Genomic DNA, 20,405 nt, shown 5'->3' with positions numbered 1-20,405 from the left:
GCCCCCAGTGGGTGTGGCGTTCAGCGAATTAAAGTTGTTTTTTCCGATTTTAAATTTCTACCACACCGAAATAGCACAACATGTGTGTTTGCGTTTCCATGAACGCTCGTGTTTTCGGTTGTGGCGGTTTTGAGTACATTTTCAGCTAAAATTTAAATTTGTCAAAAAGTTGTATGTTTTGTAATTTTAACGCTATATCAAAATCGAAAGAACTAAAACATTTTTTCTCAAAAATTACTAAAAATAAAATTATAAAAATGCGCTTCTAAAAATTTAAAACTTTATATGCTATTTCGGAATTTTGACTAATGCGACAAGCAATTGTGAAAAACTAAATTTTTTGAAAGTGGAATTTCTTAATTTACGTAATGCTATTCTAGTTATTTTGTAAAAGTCCCCTCATTTAGTTAAAAGAAATGATGTATTACAGGACATGACATGGTTTAATTAAAATCGAAAAGTCGCTGAATGTTGATTTTAGGTATATCGTCGAAAACCCCTTGTATAGCTGAGAAAAATGATATAACACATGGCATGGTTTTATTAAAATCGAAAGTTTTTTGAGAACCCCACCCACTGCGGGTGCGGTTTCCCAGTTTTAGGTATTCCGTCGAAACCCCCTGGTCGAGCTGAGAAAAATGATATATTACATGACATGGTTTCGTTAAAATCGACAATTTGCTTAGAGCCACACCCACTGGGGGTGTGGTTTCAATATTTTAATGATTCTGTTGAGATCCCCTCGTCGAGCTGAGAAAAATTATATATCATATCACATGGTTTCATTAAAATCGAAAAGTCGCCGAGGGCCACACCCACTGGGGGTGTGGCAGGTGACTGTTAAAAATTTCCTGGTATAATATATGCTTTAGGTTATTGTTGCACACCAAAATCTAATTTTAATTTCTTCAATTTCGGCTCAAATATATTTTTGGCCACAATTTATTAAATCTGGCCCACTGTGGCATGGCTGGAAACACGATGGGGCCTCATTGACACCCCAGGAAGGCGACGCGTTAAACAATCGGAACAATTTGATGCCCTCCAACGTCTCTGAGACTGTTTTAAGAATGCCGGAATAATGGCTAATGTTATCGGACAATTTACTCAATTCCAGCCGGGTGATAGACGGCGTCCGCTGGATAGGCCCGGGAAGATTCAAATTTGAATTTCCCCCGGTGAGAAACTTATCCAGGACGGTTGGGTCAATTCCCTCGGCCGATAAGGCTCCCAGATTTGGAAAGAGGGGCAAAATTTTGACCAGATGGGCAGAAGATGCCCACGTGGGGGACTCCATTCCGAGTTTACGAACCTTCCAAAAGACACATGATTTTCCGGGGGGAGGAGAAAAATTAGTGAAGGTTATTTCCCCCCATGTGATCAGGACTATGCGGAGCTTGGTCAGATTGGGGAGGTGGGTTGACAGGTATTCCAAATATTGGGGCCATTTGGGATCAAAATGGGTGGACACGTGTATCTTCAGGTTGATCAAGTGGTGGCCATGGTTCGAAAGAAAATGGGTTACTTCGGGTCCGCAAGAATATTCGAAGGTAGTGACGTACAAATTTCTGGGGCGGTTATTTCGGACGTTGATAATGTTTAGGGAGTCGGTTATATTTTGGGGGGTGAGGGTAATCCATTTTTGAGTAAGGAGGCGGTTTCGAGCTTCAATTTCCCAGCCAGTATTGATAAAGGTGCAGGTGACGAGGTCAGATGGGGGGAGAAAGGGCATTACTTTGGCCAAAATCTGGAGGGAATAAACATATGTACATAAAAACTCTTAGAAATCCAATAATAAAATTGGACCAAGTGGGATTAATGTATACAAAAGTGGCAGAGTAATACTGTGTAGGAACATTAAAGGTCTGCATTTAAAGTTTTACCATAGCGGTAGTAAATTTTAGGGTTCTAGATATATACATAATTTTACTGAAGAGACTTTAATACCGAGAAAGAAATACCTGCCTGACTACTCCAGGTTCAATTCAATTCACCTTTATTCAAGTGTTAGTCACATTCAGTCGATAAGACTGGTTTACAAGTTATAACACATTACAAAATAAAAACTCTGTCTACACTAAATAAAATTAAAATCCCCTCATGAATTAGAATATTGATTCTGGAAACATGTGCCATTAAAACAGTTGAAAAACAAAAAATTTCTTAGTGAACCGAATTATAACCAAAAAGAACAATCCTTGACAAAAAATTATTTAGATTATCCAATACCACGGTTTTCCAACATACTAATACACTTCTCATACTTACACTTAAAAACCATAGATGTATAATACATATCTGCAAAATGATCTCGTAACGGGTTCAATACTTTCACCAATTTGCGTATTAATTTTTCAGAACCAAAAGGCTTACATAATACAATAGCATTCATCTTGATCTTAAAAATTGGTACACAGGTGGGACAAGCCCAGTTTTTAGAATATACAATGTTAAAATACGATTGATCGGATAATATAATATTGCATCTATTTTTGTGAAAATAATTAAAACAATATACGCATTGTAGGAATCCACAATTCCATTCAGATCCTATGATGTTGTCGGTAACTGTTACAGAGTAGAGCGTTTCATTAAGAGTTAAGTGGAACGTATCATCAATTATCTCCTGTCCACAGAGATGACAATCCGGTCCAGCCGCATTTTCGCCCCAATCCATAAAAACCAATAGGTCCTGAATAACATCATCACAGAGGTCGTCATTATCTCCACTATCAATAATAACGTTGGTTTCAGAATTTACAAGCTGGATGACTCGTTCAAATTGTGGATAGAGCATTGTGGGAAGAGGTCCAAAGAGAATCAGATCAGATCATATGGAGAGGCCCAACAAAAAAATCATACATTAATCAGAGAGATAGTGTAAAATACACAAACATGAACCTTTATTTTAAAAGAAATGATCTCGCCTTGTGAAGGCACTTTACGTGCAACAGAGCGGCCAGCCCGCAGACAACCGCACGGTCTCAAACTCCGACCGAGCACTTGGGGGCGTAGAGGACGCTCCGTAAGTAAGTCGGAATCCCCTCAGAAGAAGCGCGAGTGGAGTGAAGTGAGCAGAATGCTAAATGCAGATTTATAGACTATGTGTAGGGAGCAATATAAATACATTACGAATCGCCAAAGGGGGGAGGGGATCTAATGAGTAAAGAATGAGAAAATACATACCTCTGGCAAAGTAACAGCAAAATGAGGTTTCGTCCAAACATCACTGTTAAATTCCATGTCGACCAATTCCCGATTTCTGGAAATATGTATATCCAGTGTTAAATAATTACTAAACGATGTAATATTATATATTTGTCAGCTTTTATGACGCGTAATTACATGCAGAATGTCTCTCGGAAATTAATTATTGTCAAAAGTATTTACATATTCCAACGTTTAAACCAAGAATATACATATGCAACTTCAGTTAAAAATGTGCATGTACATAAGTAAACTAATCGGATCGTGATGCGCATTACAAATAAGGAATCCTTACACGTTTAAATCACTTTGTGGAGTTAGATTCAAGTCCTGCTAACTGTTTATTTGACCCTTTTTGGATAAATTTAGACGTCTACATTCTTGCCGGACCAATATGTAGGAAAGGAAGGGTTAGTATCCTAAACACTCGGTTTCCTTATTAATGTACATCCAATAGACTTACTTACATACATATTAAGAAGGTGAAGTCCTCTGGTACCTATGTATATTGGGTTCCTATTTAATAACTGATGAAAGTGTACTAAATATGTATGTACATATATGGTGAACCTTGTTTATTAAGGGGTGAAATCCCTTTTAATCAGTGGCGGCGGAAGATGACGTCATCGTGGGGACATTAGCGTTGCAGGATATAAGAAGGCGGGACTTCTTAACATTGACAGGATACCAATGTACCCCCGATGACGTCATCTTCCGCCGCCACTGCTTTTAATGTGATTCAACCGTTTATAAATACATATGTAAAACCATGTTAGAGTTTTTGCTACTCATCAGGACCGATTGTGCTGACCTGGCAGGGAAATAGGTTGAATGGTTATGAAGAAAATATCTAAAATCTATTATAACATTATACCGAACCCCGAAATTTTCACCCCGTAGCATGAAACAAACTTCGACAGTAAAAGAGCCAAATACTTTATTGTTTTTGATATATTAAACATTCTTAAACAGTAAAATAAAATTTTAGAAATTTTCTCATTCTTTAACAACTACGGGAACGGGACACTTTAATTCCCACGGGTTATCAATAAAGTACACGTGAAGGGCGGTAGTTCCAAATTTTTCGTTAACCTCTAGGATGCAATTCGGTGTCCTGTCGGGTCCAAGGATGACCTAGAGGATAAAAATAAATTCGGGGTTAAAATCATATTCACACTTATAAACTATGGGCGTACTCACGACAACTTCTTATTTCACATGGCAACTCATTTAGCAAACTTGCGGAGATCAAAATATTTCTGTCGTGATATGTAAGATTCGCAAAATATGACTTCGCAAATCTCTTTAATCTCGCAAATGTATTGAAAAACACCTTGTTTCCATGGATTTCGTTAATTTCTCTTGCTGGTAATGGTGAGGATGAATTCGCGAAGTAATTTTACGAAATAAGAGCATGCCCAAGTTCTGGTAAATTTGCGAAAAAAATCCCATATTTTTCCAGCAACAATTTTGCGAAATCTCGCAAAACTTCGCAAGTTACATTGCTATGCTCAATTTGCGAGATATGCGAAGGTTGACGTTAGTACGCTCAATTTAAATTTCCTGGATCCACATACATACCTTCAACCCTTGGGTTGGCGGAAACTCAAACATTCGGTGGGACAATTTCGCGAAAATTTGGAACACAAAACCGACCATTGCACCATCCAAATTGTAGAGCAGCTGGATTGGCTGGACTTCCCTACAGTTGGAATCCTGCCATTTCTCGACCTGCCAAAAATTGTGTAATCCCATTCCTTCGAGGCATTCGCAATTGGTGTAGCCCTCCTTGGCCGCGTCGGGACGATAGGTTGGAACATTCACGAGATTGGAGGGGTGTGGGGTGGCCCCATTTTGAAAGTAGAGCCCCGTCCCGGTACCTTGGCTGTGTAGACTGGTTTCGTTCCGTCCGGTAGAGCAAATCGAAGCTGTATCAAAATAATTTAGGTTATTGCCACTGTTTCTGTTTTATTTCATGCCTATAAATTTCTGAGAAAGATTCTGGAGTTTTACCCGGATTAACGAAATATGCCGTAAGGACTGTGTACCATTTTCCACCAATTATCTCATCTCGGAACATCGGGATTAAGTCGTAGCGAAATGGATTGTTAGCCCGGGTTGTGTCCGATTTATCCATCTAAATACATAGAGATTTTAGAATTTTAGTATTGTGGTAAGGTAACTGTTTTCCAGAAAATGAATTAATGAGAAACTAGAAGAAAACTGTAATTTACTGCCCTAATATCTTATTTATTGGGAAACTTAGTTCCCATATTTTCTGTAAATATGTAATTCCCATTATTTTATAGATTCGGATTTAGAATTTTTTTCAGATTATTTTGTCTGGTATACAGGGTGGTCAAAATGTCACGCTACAATGGAAAATTTTCCAATGGGAAAAACCCCTAAATTTTTATTAGTTACGGGACTTAGGATTGAGATTTTTATTAATTATTATCAAAACTGATGGCAAAATTCTTTCAAGAATTTCAGAGACAGGATTTGGGTAAATACTGGAAAGTTAAGAATTTTTCCCAGCGAAAAATTATCCATTGCAGCGTGACATTTTAACCACCCTGTATTTACAAAATTATGCATGAAACATGTACCCAAACTTGTATCCCTGCAATAATGCCGTTCCTATCAAAGAGTAAATAAATTCCATCCACGTTCCTGGTTTTGTACCGAAATCCGAAGTACTTCCCCCCGTTCGTACACTCCGGGCTGATATTGACCATTCCGTCCTGAACAGCATGACTGACAAGGGTTGGCATTTTGATGAATGAGTTGGTCTCGTTGCGAAGCTGGTGGGTTTAATTAGTAAAAAATTAAACATTGTTAATTTTGCATAATTTTGCATAATTTCTTACAGAGGGCACGCCAAACTTTACTGAAATTTTGAAAGAAAAAAATGTTAGTTAATTCACAAAAGGAAACAAAAATATTACACATTTTCTAACCTCTCAACCCATCCCAGAGTATAGCAGATATTTCTGTAAATTATAAATAGTTCGAAAAGGAATTATTTACAAATATATATTTTTTTTCTTCTAAAAAAACTTACGGTTTGGAAGAATCACAAAAAGTGTTAAATGGAAAATAAATGATTTTAACATGTAGACTTGTAGTAGGATGTATGTAAAAAAAATAGCAAAATTTAAGATTCTCGTCCTTTGGTAAGGTCAAGTTGCTACTGCAAGGGATACAGTGAATGATTCAGCTTTATAAGTATTTATTTAGAGATGAATCCTAAAGGATGGTTACATATTGTTTAAATGCTGGGGCTGGAAATTTCTTTATCGCCATATGTATGTATTTAGGTGCATATTTGCTTTAATGTTGTGGCATCTTCATGCAATACATATTTACATACGGATCAGAATGGATTACTGAACTCTGCGCCCTTGACTATGAACCAGCTTTGAGTACAATGGTGGTACTACTCCAATATGTCTCAAAACTATTTAATGTATCAACTGGCCATTTAAAAATTGAAGTTAAAAAACAATTGTATTAAGATGGTAAACATTTTATGCCTTTTTTTCTGATCGCCTTGTCATGTTTTTCTTGTTTGTACGGGATCAAAGGCTGTCAGATGTTAAAGATGTAGGTCAACGAAATATGTATATTGTTGATCTCATCAATATATGAACATTGTATTTACTATTTACTACTACCATAAGTATCTTGCAGATGCCTTAGGTCAATGCAGGAAGTCAGGCAGGAAGGTCATGATATTTTTTTATTCAGAAGCTAACAATTATTTGCCAGAAAGCATGTGTGCAAATACATACATAAAATTTTTTCTAAGACTTTGTGTTCCTGACCATTCAAAAAGTTATGAGAAGATTATTTTGTTACCATGAATTTAATTCCAACTACAATAATCTGGACGGAATTTCTTTAAAAACTCAGATGTTAAGAAAATAATTATTGTTGCCATGCATGTGAATGCGATTTGATCCCAACTTCGGTACAGGCTCTAATATTTAATTTCCATAGAAAACAATGACTCACATACATATACTCATAACAATCTTAGAATAATATATTATATATATAATAATATATATTCGTATGAATGTGCATGTCTCCTTGTTCAAATAAAATAAATATGCTTCAATACCGAATCATACTAGAGAGTATGTTTAGCATGTAGAATAACATTAATTTCATCGATTTTTTAAAAATATTTCCTTAGAATGCCTATTAAAATTTAAAATATTATTTTGCACGTGCAAAAAAATATTTTAAATAGAATGCGAGTAGGATATACATAATATGCATGTATATCCTACCCGCATTCTTATTTTAGCTACTTCTTAAATATGGTTCATATCTCCTTTTATCCATTCAACCTTAAAAATTTTTCACGAATTACGAATATTAATTTCCCCTCGTCTTAATTTACAATTTTGACCCCCATTCCCACCTCGATGCAACCATCCGCCTCTGCCCCCCTCGTCCCCCACTAACGTCCCCCTTTTTACATATGTGGCACAATTCTTCTCCCAACGCGACCTACTCCTTAACCTTTGCCGTCCTCGCCTTCTCACAAATCTCCTCCATGACCCGGTATCTCACCACATTTGGAAAAATGGCGACCACCCTGTCACAAAATTCGGATGACATCTTGACCTCGACAGGTACCACAGTCCCCTCGACCTCAGAGGTCGACTCCATAGGCCCAATCTTCCTATACGCATCCCCCGGGGGGAAAGGAACGTTCAACTCGGTCACCGTTACCCCAACTGAATTTCCCTCACGGAGAAAGGTATCGTACAAAAATGCCGCGCTCGTCTCAAAATACTCCTGTTCGGTTAGAATGTTCTCCTTGATGCGGGTAAATACTGTGTCATCCCGGGAAATCACAATGTTCTCCAGGACGAGGAACTGATCCGGATAAACCAGCTTGTTCACACCTGTTCAAAAACATGCTTTAGGTCAAAACTCATTCAATTTAAAAATGAAAAATCATTCATTTCTCATTTATTTAAAATTTGACTTATTCAACTCATCAATTTGACTTATTAGTTTCTCAATACTCTCCATATTTTAAGCATTTAGTGAAAAGTTTAAAATGAATAATATTATACATTTCAAGAGTAACAAATCCTTGTTTAGTATTAATTCATTCAAAAATTTTCCCTCATTATTCATGAATTTTTGGAGTAATGCATGAATAATTTATTCATTCTTTTATTAAATGAATGAATATGAACAGGTGTATATGAACGTACCAGTTTCCCCTCCAAGGTTCACCTTCAGCCCCACCACAAAAACGGGAACTGTATTACGCGGGCTTCGGCAAGCCATGTCACTCTGCACGATGGTGAAAACCTTCAACTTGGGCATGGCGGGAAACACGATGGGGAGCTCATTGACACACCAGAGAGGTGACGCGTTATATAGCCTGAAGAATTTTATACGCTCCAAAGTGCCCGCGACGGTTTTGAGAATGCCGGAAAAATAGCCAATGTTAGAATTGGCGTTGCTCAAATCCAGCCGGGTGATGGGCGAGGGCTGGATGGGCCCGGGAACGTTTAAATTTATATTTCCCCCGCGTAAAAATTTATCTAGCACGGTGGGAGCAACTCCTTCGGACGATAAGGCGCCCACATTTGGCAAAAGGGGTATAATTTCCACCAATTTTTCCCAATTTTTCCACGTGGCGGAAGCAATTCCGAGTTTACGAACCTTCCAAAAGACACATGCTTTTTCAGGGGGAGGGGAAAAATTAGTGTAGGTTGTTTCCCCCCATGTGACTACGACTATTTTGAAAGTGGTCAGGTTGGGGAGGTGGGTTGCCAGGTAGTGCAAAAATTGGAGCCATTTCGGATCAACCATAGGACACACGTGTATTTTCAGGTTGGTCACGTGGTGGCCATGGTTCGAAAGAAAATGGGTTAATTCGGGTTCGCAGGAATTTGTGAAGGTGGTAACGTACAAATTTCTGGGGCGATTTCCTCGGGCGGTGATCATGTTGTGGGAGTTGGTTATATTTTGGGGGGTGAGGGTAACCCGCTTTTGAGCGAGGAGACGTTTTCGAGCTTCAATTTCCCATCCCGCGTTGATAAAGGTGCAAGAGATGAGGTCAGATGGGGGGAGAAAGGACAGTATTTTGGCCAAAATCTGTGGAAATATAAACACTCTTAAAAATCCGGTATTAAAATTATACCAAGCGGTATTCATGTACGTATAAGTCTACTAAAGTGGTATTGAAATGTGCAATAATAGCACGATATTAAAGTTTTACCATATCGGTAGTAAATTTTTATGGTTTACTATAATTTCATAACTTCCTGCCTGAAAATTATCCATTTTTTTCCAGAATTTTTGAGCTAACATGTGACAAATTTAATTCAACCAGTTTCCACGTCCAATACATACAGATATTTACTAAAATTTGAGCAGATCTTACTCAGATTTATTTAATTGTGCAATCACGTGTCAAGATGATTGAGAGGAAAAATTAAAAAAAAATTACTATACGTATATTTACATACATACATAACATAATTTCTATGTAATCATACATACATGTAAATAGAAATCTTTTTAGAAGCATTGTTTTTACTTACTATGTATTTAGTAAAAATTGACAAAGTACCTCAGGCAAAGTAACAGCAAAATGCGATTTCGTCCAAACGTCACTGCTAAATTCCATGTCGATGAATTTTTAAGGTCCTTATATCCAGTGTTAAATAATTACTAGACGATTAATGATATATTTTGTCAGCTTTTATGTATATGACAATATCTTTTTTTCTATACAAAATGTCTCGGAAATCAATTACTGTCGAAATTATTTAAATCAAGAATGTGCATATGTAAATTCAGTCAAAAATTTGTAAATTATGTTATTGCCTTGTGATGTGCATTACAAATGAGAAACTGCTACACGTTTAAAGCATTTTAGGGAGTAAGATTAAAGTGCTGTTAAACATTTAACCCTTTTTGGATAAATTTAGACACATCTAAAATGCAGACGTGTCTCATCGTCAGTGCACTATGTCCGCTGGAGGTAAATAATGCGAACAAATTATTTTAAGGTCTGTAATTGTCCAATGGGGGTAGGAGAACATAAAAATGTGGTTCATTTTGATTTTCGAAAAGGGGTGTGGTCAGGAGGGGGGTTTTTATGTGATTTCAAAATAGTCTTAGATCGCCCCTAAAACCGCACCCACATTGTTCAGAATTTAATACTGATTAAAATGAGGTATCATACATACCCCTAGCTCTTATCATTGTCTCGCAAAAAAATAAAACGTAACGGAAGATCGGTGTTTTTGTCAAAAATCGTCAATAACGCCATCTTTGAAGGGCTCTCAAATCCTTCAAACTGAAAATGCGCAGGAAATTATTTCTGCATTTTGAAGTACTAACATAGGACTAACTTAGGTCACGAGCTCGGTCAAATCCCAGGTCATACTTTTGAGATAATCGAGGTCAAAGTTGACGAAAAAAACGTCCTGAAAAATGTGGATATAAAGGGACTTTTGAAGGGCTCCTAAAGCCTTAAGGATAAACATTATCAAAAACTGACATATGCATCCTAGGCTACGGTCATACTACTCTGTAATAGCGTGACCTTTGCCCCAATATAAGCAAGTGTTGTTATAAATGGAGATCAAAAATGGCTCACCTGAGCGTTGCAAAAATTCCTGAAGATGGCCAACTTTGAAGGGCTCTCAAATCCTTCAAACTGAAAATCCGCAAGAAATTATTTCTGCATTTTGAGGTACTAACATAGGACTAACTTAGGCCACGGGCTCGGTCAAATCCCAGGTCATACTTTTGTGCAAATTGAGGTCAAAGTTAACGAAAATACCGTCGACGTGACCACGTCCGGATTTTTTCCAAGTTTTTCGGCTCTAGAGGAAATTTTTTTAATTGTGGATTTGCACGAATCATGACCTCTAGGTCATTTTGGGGAAAAGTGCGATTTTTGGGGCGAAGTGAGAAAATATGTTTTCCGTGACCTAGAGGTCATGATTCGTGCAAATCCACAATAAAAAATTGTTCCCCCCAAAACCACAAAAAACAAAATCCGTACTTGGTCGCGTCGACGCTATTTTCGTCAACTTTGACCTCAATTTGCACAAAAGTATTACCTGGGATTTGACCGAGCCCGTGACCTAAGTTAGTCCTATGTTAGTACTTCAAAATGCAGAAATAATTTCCTGCGCATTTTCGGTTTGAAGGATTTGAGAGCCCTTCAAAGATGGCGTTGTTGACGATTTTTGACAAAAACACCGATCTTCCGTTACGTTTTATTTTTTTGCGAGACAATGATAAGAGCTAGGGGTATGTATGATACCTCATTTTAATCAGTATTAAATTCTGAACAATGTGGGTGCGGTTTTAGGGGCGATCTGAGACTTTTTTGAAATCACATAAAAAACCCCTCCTGACCACACCCCTTTTCGAAAATCAAAATGAACCACATTTTTATGTTCTCCTACCCCCATTGGACAATTACAGACCTTAAAATAATTTGTTAGCATTATTTACCTCCAGCGGACATACTGCAGTGTCTGCATTCTTTATTGACAAATAGGAAAGGAAGGGTTATTATCCCCGGCACTTGGGACGATCCATAAATTATGTCACGCAAGAGGGGGGGTCCAACGCTGCCATGGTATCGTGCCCATGTGCCACATGTTAAAGGGAGAAGGGGAAGGGTGGTCAATAAATTCAGGATTTTTTCCTAACATAATTTATGGATCTCCCCTAATGTATGTTCACTATAAAGGGTGTTGATTTTTTTCGGTAACCTTTATTTCTGTAAAAAGAAAATGCGTCTTGTTCAAAAGCAATGGTGTGATAAAAGCCAATCTTTTTTCAGAGATAGATACATACCTATGTAGGTATTTAGTCTTTCACCACGCACTTCAATAATGCCCTCAACTCTTTAGCTTAGAATCTGTGCTCATTTTTTTCCAGGTTGATTTTGGAATGAAATTCCACAGGTCTTTACCTTTTGCCAGTGGCCGCGGAAGATAATTTTAACCACGGGGACATACTTGTAGAAAAAAAGTCGTGCACTTTTCTCTTTAGTTTGGAGTTCAAACTAAAGAGAAAAGTGCACCAGACCCTGTGTGCACTTCAGCCTGTGGTCCTTCAGAGCACTTTAGCCTCTGCGCGTGGCATTGTCCTGCATGAAAATAATTTGCATCTCAATTTGCAATAATTTCTTATCTCATCTATGTAAATTAATTATTCCTAACTACAGAGCTGGGAAAATCTAGATTAAAATAATCAAGATTAAGATTAAGAATAATTAATCTTAATCCATAATCTTAATCAAGAAATTTGTTCGTATTAATCAATAATTTTAATCTTAATCTCACGTCAATTTAATTTAATTTTCAATCTTTGAATCTTCGACTTTAATTTTAATCAGGATTAATATTATGATTAAAATTACGCCATCTGTTACTCGAGTCCTTGTAAATCTCTAAATTTCAACGCGCGATCATCTCTCAACACTGGAACCATTTTAAAAAATCAAAACAATTCTAAATTGACAGGTTCTCTTTTGAAAGGAACGTTATTTAAAATTGTATTCCTTAAACAGATCAAAAAATTTGTTGCCATTAAAAAAATTAATTTAATTAAAAAAATTAAGAGTTATTATTTTTTGAAATTTAAAAACGCGTTACTGATTTTTACTCGTATTACAAGTTATTATATTCACCTTAATTTACCAGATAAAACTTTAATAATTTTGAACAACAATTATAAAGCGCTGATACTTCATGCTTTTCTCAAATTTTAGAATTTATGATATAACTAGCCTATAAGCCCATCTTAAAGACGGTCCACGGTTAAACTTTTAAGTTAACAAACTAATCATTAGATGAAAGCATTACATAATGGGAGAGATATATTAGCCTGTATCGAAATTATAATTCGAGAGTAAATATACATCTAAATATATTAAAACTACGAAAAGTCTCGTTCAACCTTCCACGACAATCCTGCACTGTGATTGGTTGCCAGCTTTCTACGGAGTTTTTTTATCGTTGCTAAGGATTTTTTAACTTTGCTAAGGAATATTTTTAACACTGCGAAGGACATTTTTTAACGTTGCAAAGGATTCTTTTAACGTTGCTAAGCAATTTTTTTAATGTTGGATATGAATTTTTAGCCCGAGTCAGGGCTTATGGAACCGTCATGTCCGTCCGTCTGTCTGTCTGTCCGTCTGTCTGTCTGTCCGTCTGTCTGTCCGGCACGATAGAGCCAAAACGGCTGAACCGATTGACTTGAAATTTTTACCATATGCATATTGGGCAAAGTTAGGAAACGAGTTCGAAGATGGGCGAAATCGGTCCAGTGGTTGACCGGTGGGGGTTATCGGAGTGGGTGGAGTATTATGCACCAAAATTTCAAAATTGTTGTAGAGAGCTGAAATTTGGTACAGAGGTTGCTAATGGCTCCTACTAGATAAAAATGAGTTCAAATTAGAAAAACTTTCGTCTTGAGGGATCCTATGGGGTGACCCATGCTGATTTTTCAAAATCATTATATCGAGCTGAAATTTGATATGGAGGCTGAAAACCACTTCTGGATAGCACATACATATGTATAGCTTAGAGCTTCAGGATGTTAAAGAAGCCCACTGGTCATGGTGGTCAAGGCACATGATATTGTAACTAGTTCAAAAATTTGGAACCAAATAATAGAAACTAGACTTTTAACCATCCACAACACGGAAGTTGGTGATATTTTGTTGGTCAATTCGGAAAAAAATTTAGAAGCGGGCTCTGAGTATGACTTATTGAGTCAGGGTCTATGTCCCTGACTCGGGCTATATGGAGTCTGCACTGTAGGTTTTTAACGTTGTACCAGATGTTGTATCAGATGTTGTACCAATTGTTGTACCAATTGTTGTACCAATTGTTGTACTAATTGTTGTACTAATTGTTGTACCAATTGTTGTATCAATTGTTGTACCAATTGTTGTATCAATTGTTGTATCAATTGTTGTACCAGTTGTTGTACCAATTGTTGTATCAATTGTTGTATCAATTGTTGTACCAGTTGTTGTACCAATTGTTGTATCAATTGTTGTATCAATTGTTGTACCAATTGTTGTACGAATTGTTGTACGAATTGTTGTACGAATTGTTGTACGAATTGTTGTACGAATTGTTGTTCTGTTTAAAATAGGAATTGACACACGAGCCTTCGATGAGGCGTTCCTTCATGGGGTATCGCATGCGGGAGGGAATATTTTGATCTTTTACGCTTATAATATTATATACAAAGCTTTCATTCATAAATTGAATAAATATTCTGGTGAATTTGACCAGATTTCCTCATACCGTCACATTTTATATGGGCGGATTCTCACTGATTTTTATGCATGCTCATTAAATGCAAACCTTCTGCCGAAATTTCATACTAATTGGAATAGATTCGATATTTACCAAATTTCAAATAATAAAATAAATATTAAATTAGGTTTTTGATGCGCCACTAACTTTCTTATTCTGCATGAACTAATTTTTGACTGAAATATAGCAGTAAGGTTAAATTAGTTAAAGTAATCATTTTATGCAATGTGATACGATGTGATAATACGCGTTTCACGTATTTTTTTTACTAGGATTACTGACATTAGCATCATAAATTAATTTAATTAGTCAAATTTTGTAATTTTATAAAATAATTTTTAGACTTACTTAAGATTATGTAGCAAAAATATTTACAAATTTAAGAGACAAGAAGATTATAGGAGACAGGCCCTGGCTTAGTTTCTACCTTGACGGCCAATAAAAGTAAAGCCCTGTCAAGAAGACGTCGTCTCATTTTACTAAAATCTGATATGTAATTGATTATTATAAATCATGATAATGATAAATTAGAATAAATTCAAGTGTTTTGTTGAAAAAAAAAAAAAAATTGTTGTACGAATTGTTGTACCAATTGTTGTATCAATTGTTGTACCAATTGTTGTACCAATTGATGTATCAGTTGTTGTACCAATTGTTGTACCAATTGTTGTACGAATTGTTGTACCAATTGTTGTACCAATTGATGTATCAGTTGTTGTACCAATTGTTGTATCAATTGTTGTATCAATTGTTGTACCAGTTGTTGTACCAATTGTTGTATCAATTGTTGTATCAATTGTTGTACCAGTTGTTGTACCAATTGTTGTATCAATTGTTGTACCAATTGTTGTACGAATTGTTGTACCAATTGTTGTACCAATTGTTGTACGAATTGTTGTACGAATTGTTGTACCAATTGTTGTACGAATTGTTGTACCAATTGTTGTACGAATTGTTGTACCAATTGTTGTACCAATTGTTGTACGAATTGTTGTACCAATTGTTGTACCAATTGTTGTACGAATTGTTGTACCAATTGATGTATCAGTTGTTGTACGAATTGTTGTACCAATTGTTGTACCAATTGTTGTACCAGTTGTTGTACCAATTGTTGTACCAATTGTTGTACCAATTGTTGTACCAATTGTTGTACCAGATGTTGTAACAGATGTGGTTCCAGATGTTGTATCTCAAATTTTAACCATAATTATAGCCGTGCTGTGATTGGTGGAGCCAGCAAGCCGGCAGCCAATCAAAATGCAGGAATGTCACGGAAAATTTCACGGGACGGACTTTTCGAAATTATAATATAGATATCGATGTAAACTATAAGAAACGACGAAAAAATAAAATTATTCTTAATTAATATAATTAATCTAGATTAATTAATCTTCAATCTTTAATCTGCGTCATAAAATAGATTAATTTAATCTTAACTAATTTAATTTAGTAGCTGAAGAATCATTTTAATCTTAATCTTAATCTCTGATTCAGGGATTTTTAATCTCAAATCTTAATTTTTAATCTGGAAACTCATTAATTTCCCAGCTCTGCCTAACTATAAAGAATCGTCTCATCCTTGTCTCACATTTCCCTTACAACGTGAGGCGAGTTCAATTTGTCCACAACGACGAATATTTTTATACTCGCCACACAGCGACGGGACACGAACTTTTAATTTCTGAGTAGCCAAACCAAGAAATTTAAAATAATTTCAATATAATAACCTTCACCCAAACTAAGCAAGACTATTTTTGAAGCCTAAATTACTAAAAGGTGTCGTCATTTACATTTTATCAAACTTGGTCAATTAAAGCGACGTGCTGTATTTTTAAACAATTAAATAAAGCTTCGAATTAATTTCTTCCTTGCAGGTCGACACGATGCAGACGGACAATGACTTACCCACCCAAATGGAAATGAATCGTTTGGTAAGAACAAATTTGGCCGATTTTTAAACTTCAAATGGAATTTTCAGCTTGAAAAATATCAATGTTGCAGGCCGTGAGTGACTTATCCTCCCAACAAATGGATGTTTCCACCACTACGCTGATAAGTCATTGGGTAATAACAATTTAAAAAGTACCTCAAACTTAAAAGGAAACTTTCAGAGTGAAAAATTGTAAATTTTACAGGATGACAGTGAGAGTGACTTATCGACCCAACAAACGGATGTCGCCACCAGTGCGTTAATGAATCCTTTGGTAAATTAAATATTTACAATGTGAAATATTTATTATAATTCAATTAATTTTGTACTTTTCGATTCGTAAATAATTAATTAATTACTATCGTCTATCGCAGTTACTGAACCTGATCTTCTCCTACATGGATGCCCCCACCCTGAAGAAATCTGTCCGACCCGTCTGCACCCTGTGGGCCGACCTTGGTGCACCCTTCCTCGGGGGTAAGACCACACAGACGTACTCGGAACAATTGGGTTGCGGCATGTACACCCCTGAAATTACTGGAGTTGCCTCATTTCACTCAAAATTGGTCAGGAACGTCAAACTTGTCGCGTCCACGTGTCCCTGCGAATGGTCGGAAAGATTGCCGGAAAATTTTGTCGCGGTCCTGCCAAATATTGCGCGTCATTTGGAGGAAATTGAGGTGGATTTACATATTTATACGTTTAACTTGCACCAATATTATAAATTTAACTATGGTGCAAGGGATTTTAAGAATACTGTTGCCCTTTTGAAAAATAAATGTACCCCCAAATTGAATTGAGAGCCTCAATTCTAAATTAACTACACTATACTAAAGTTAACTTGATATAGAGCCGTGGATTTAGTGTAGTTTACTTAATTTAGAATTCAGGGTGCACTTTCTTCTCAAAAGAGTAACATCATTTTTGAGAAGAGTGCTGTAAGATATCAAGTATTTAGATATTTATTAATTTATTAATTAGGCTCTCTTTCATTTCAGGTCAAAATTGGCTCCTCATTTTTACACGGGCTGCACAAAATGTGGGAATCACACCGTTTCACCAACCTCGCCAGGATTTCGATCACCGTTTTGTCCTCGTATGACGAAAATGGTAGATGGATTCTTGCCGGGTCGTCGTATCCGACGATGGGAAACGTTACGATGATTTCAGTCATCATGGGGGACCAATACAACCCCAATACGGACGGTATGGCAGCCTCCATTTGTCAAAAGCTGCTCAATGCTGCCCCCAACTTGGTCGAGGTGGAGGTGAAGGCCAATTTTTACCTGGATTTCGCCCCCTGCAAGAAACTGACCAGGCTGACGTACAAGTTCGTTCAATTCGTGGACTTTGCCACGCACGAGCCCACCGAGGTCATGGACTTGGGCAAAATTGCTGAGATGTTGACCCCGTGTCGGGATTCCCTGGCCGAGTTGAGTCTGTACTATGTGGGTCCGGATGGTGGGCACGACGACGATGTGCCACAGGTAGGGCGAAAATATGAAGGGTGCTGATTTAATTCGTCCCGATTTTTCCTGCCAGTACCTCAAAAACGGTGGAAACTAGGGGGTCGATTTTTTTATCGGAGATACTTATGTAACTTATGATACTTATGATACTTGTTAGATATTTATGTATGTACATTGCTACACAATTGGTCTTTCGGCAGTTTGTACTAAGCACTCGCTTAGTTCTTTGCTTTGACTTTGTCCTCATTTTAGTAAACTTGTGTCAGGTTCGCCAAAAAAATCGGGATGAATTAAATAACACATTTTGAATTGAACTAATTTTTGAAATACGAAAAGAGGAATTTATATGGGTGAAAAACAATAAGAAAAAATGTTTCCTTTTTAATTTTTAACGGGTTTTGGGAAATATGATAATATTCAAATCGGCTGAAGATTCATTTTATCTAACTCTTCTTCGAGACGATTCACGCCGATTACTTTTTGCGTAATGAAATGGACCTTTTTCAATCGAGTTTTTCTTGGCTTAAAAAACGGTTTCTTTAATTTTAACGAGGTTTTGGGAAATTGCGGTATCCGAACCAAACCGAAAAGTATAATTTCGATGAGACCTTTTTACTTCTGCCAATCTTTGCAAAATTAAGGGTTCCTTGAATTTATCATCTTTATTGCAGACTTTGTCGCTCCCATCCTTCCCAAATTTGACGCGTCTCACAATCTCTTGCATGGATGGTTACTTCCGCCACTTGGGTGATTGTCTGTACACGACGCACCTCCCAGCTCTGACCCATGTCAAGCTCGCCGCTTCCGACAAAGAAAGTCTCACCCTAACCCTACCCGAAATGTTTGAACATTTCCGCCAACCTCACGTCGGAATAGTGTCGCTTGACGTGGATGCCGCGTATGACGGGGAGGCAGAGAATGTTGCCGCTGCCGCCGTGATGGTCCGCCTTTTCCCCGCCGTGACAAAGTTGCAGTTAAAGCTGACCATTTCCGAGGACCTGAATTCCGTCGCCCTCCGACGCCTGAAGGAAACCCTGCGAAACTTGGCGCCCTGGGAGCTAACCTCGGCCTTGGTGGAGGTGCAAAACGTGAAAAGTTCGGGCGTCGTATTAGCCACGATGCAAGGTTTGGCGAGATGGAAGGGTATGCATCGTCAGCATTGGGGTTGTTCACGCGTAACTTTGTAAAATCCGTAAATTCTGTAAACTTTTACTAACAAAATTTCACAAGTTTCCAAGGAAAGTTAGCTCACAATTTTGTTTGCTAATGTCAACTTGCTAATGTCCATACGTCGGATATGAATGAAAAATGACTTTTTTAAAACAAAAGTTTTAAGATTTTGCGAGTTAGCAAAGATTGCGTGAATAACGTACCGGATTGATTGCTAATTTCGATTTTGATTTGTGTAGGCTTAGCACACACGGAAGTTCGACTTTGCGGAAAAGTGGGAGCAGTTTTGGTCCCGGGGGATGCCGTGAAAGCGATTCTTTTAACCTGCAGGGAGGTGAAGTTGGTTAAAATGTCGGGATTTTTGGTAAGCTTGATGAATAATTTGGTAGTTTTAAGTTTGTGCTTTTACTGATTTGTGGTTCAAATCTAGATCAAGGGGAGGGATAAATTTCAAGGATTTATTGACGCCAACCGTCTCCCTATTACTTTGTCAGAGTAAATTCATCGCAAGAAAGGACTCGTTTTTATGTTTTAAGTAGCAATGTATGTACAGTTGGATGGGATGGGAGTATGTAAGTTTGGGATTTTGTAAAGGATGAAACCTCGTGGTGTTTTGGTACCATCTGTTTCGAACCTTGTTCATAATTGGTTTCAATTTAATTTGCATTATAAAATGTAAGTGAACAATGGTAAATAAATTGTTAAGCTTGTACAATAGATAGATAAATTGTGTGTACATACGTATATATAATGGTCCCGTCCTTGCATTGATAAATAACCAACAAACAGACACTAGCAATTTTATAAAGGGGATTTCACAAGTGTATGTATGTATGTTCATACAAGTACATATGTCTGCATTATAATTAAACCATGTGCATGTGTTGGAACGAATCAACCAGTTATGGTAAGGATGTCCTCAGTAGGCAATCGTTTTTTGTAATGTTTCACTTTTGTAACTAGTGTTACGAAGTTTAAATATTGCTCAAATCAACCGCTCTATAATATTACACCACGTATTTAAAAACAAACAATTGAAAGAAACAAAGTTGGCGACACAGGGTGTTGATTACCCGTTGAATTACGCTTATGGAAGCTCAAGTTGAATCCAAAGTATTCCAAACTATTCATTATAATCGGAAATGTTTACCTGCCACTAGTTTTATCGAGATGTTATAAAAGTTCTTAAGGTACTCAAAACAAGTATGCAAACAACTTAAAGACAACCAAGTTTTGTTATGAAAGCCAAATAAAAAACGACCCAGTTTTATTGTAACAGTCAAATAA

General features: G+C 37.0%; 2 protein-coding genes and 1 long non-coding RNA gene across 3 annotated transcripts; 1 reads left to right on the top strand and 2 right to left on the bottom strand.

The window, feature by feature from the left end:
* Positions 1-2,566: 2,566 nt before the first annotated feature.
* LOC118437426 lies at positions 2,567-3,256 on the bottom strand. Its single transcript, XR_004836102.1, has 3 exons — positions 3,187-3,256; positions 2,762-3,082; positions 2,567-2,692 (listed from the first exon to the last, which is right to left on the bottom strand). It is a non-coding gene; the product is annotated as an uncharacterized LOC118437426 (long non-coding RNA).
* An 871-nt stretch (positions 3,257-4,127) lies between these two features.
* On the bottom strand, positions 4,128-6,409 carry LOC110855609. The gene is made up of 7 exons (XM_022104019.2): positions 6,272-6,409; positions 6,168-6,200; positions 6,078-6,097; positions 5,817-6,011; positions 5,221-5,344; positions 4,789-5,135; positions 4,128-4,341 (listed from the first exon to the last, which is right to left on the bottom strand). The coding sequence occupies exons 1-7, from the start codon at positions 6,321-6,323 to the stop codon at positions 4,204-4,206; spliced, it is 909 nt and encodes a 302-aa protein (XP_021959711.1). The 5' UTR covers positions 6,324-6,409; the 3' UTR covers positions 4,128-4,203.
* A 9,757-nt stretch (positions 6,410-16,166) lies between these two features.
* On the top strand, positions 16,167-19,862 carry LOC110855608. The gene is made up of 9 exons (XM_022104018.2): positions 16,167-16,325; positions 16,424-16,480; positions 16,551-16,613; positions 16,685-16,753; positions 16,854-17,159; positions 17,478-17,966; positions 18,620-19,091; positions 19,358-19,482; positions 19,549-19,862. The coding sequence occupies exons 2-9, from the start codon at positions 16,433-16,435 to the stop codon at positions 19,615-19,617; spliced, it is 1,641 nt and encodes a 546-aa protein (XP_021959710.1). The 5' UTR covers positions 16,167-16,325; positions 16,424-16,432; the 3' UTR covers positions 19,618-19,862.
* Positions 19,863-20,405: the final 543 nt, after the last annotated feature.

This window comes from Folsomia candida, unplaced genomic scaffold (assembly GCF_002217175.1).
Source record: "Folsomia candida strain VU population unplaced genomic scaffold, ASM221717v1 Fcan01_Sc013, whole genome shotgun sequence".
Taxonomy (NCBI): Eukaryota; Metazoa; Arthropoda; class Collembola; order Entomobryomorpha; family Isotomidae; genus Folsomia; species Folsomia candida.
The sequence above is the reverse complement of the archived record's forward strand: the minus strand, read 5'-3'. Positions and strand labels throughout refer to the sequence as shown.

Coding starts and splice junctions, on each gene's coding strand:
- LOC110855609 (XM_022104019.2), bottom strand. CDS start 6,323: ATGTTAAAATCATTTATTTTCCATTTAACACTTTTTGTGATTCTTCCA. Junction 6,012..6,077: donor TAAAGTTTGGCGTGCCCTCT/GTAAGAAATTAT, acceptor TAAACCCACCAG/CTTCGCAACGAGACCAACTC. Junction 4,342..4,788: donor CGCCAACCCAAGGGTTGAAG/GTATGTATGTGG, acceptor TTTATCCTCTAG/GTCATCCTTGGACCCGACAG.
- LOC110855608 (XM_022104018.2), top strand. CDS start 16,433: ATGCAGACGGACAATGACTTACCCACCCAAATGGAAATGAATCGTTTG. Junction 16,754..16,853: donor GTGCGTTAATGAATCCTTTG/GTAAATTAAATA, acceptor CGTCTATCGCAG/TTACTGAACCTGATCTTCTC. Junction 19,483..19,548: donor TTAAAATGTCGGGATTTTTG/GTAAGCTTGATG, acceptor GTTCAAATCTAG/ATCAAGGGGAGGGATAAATT.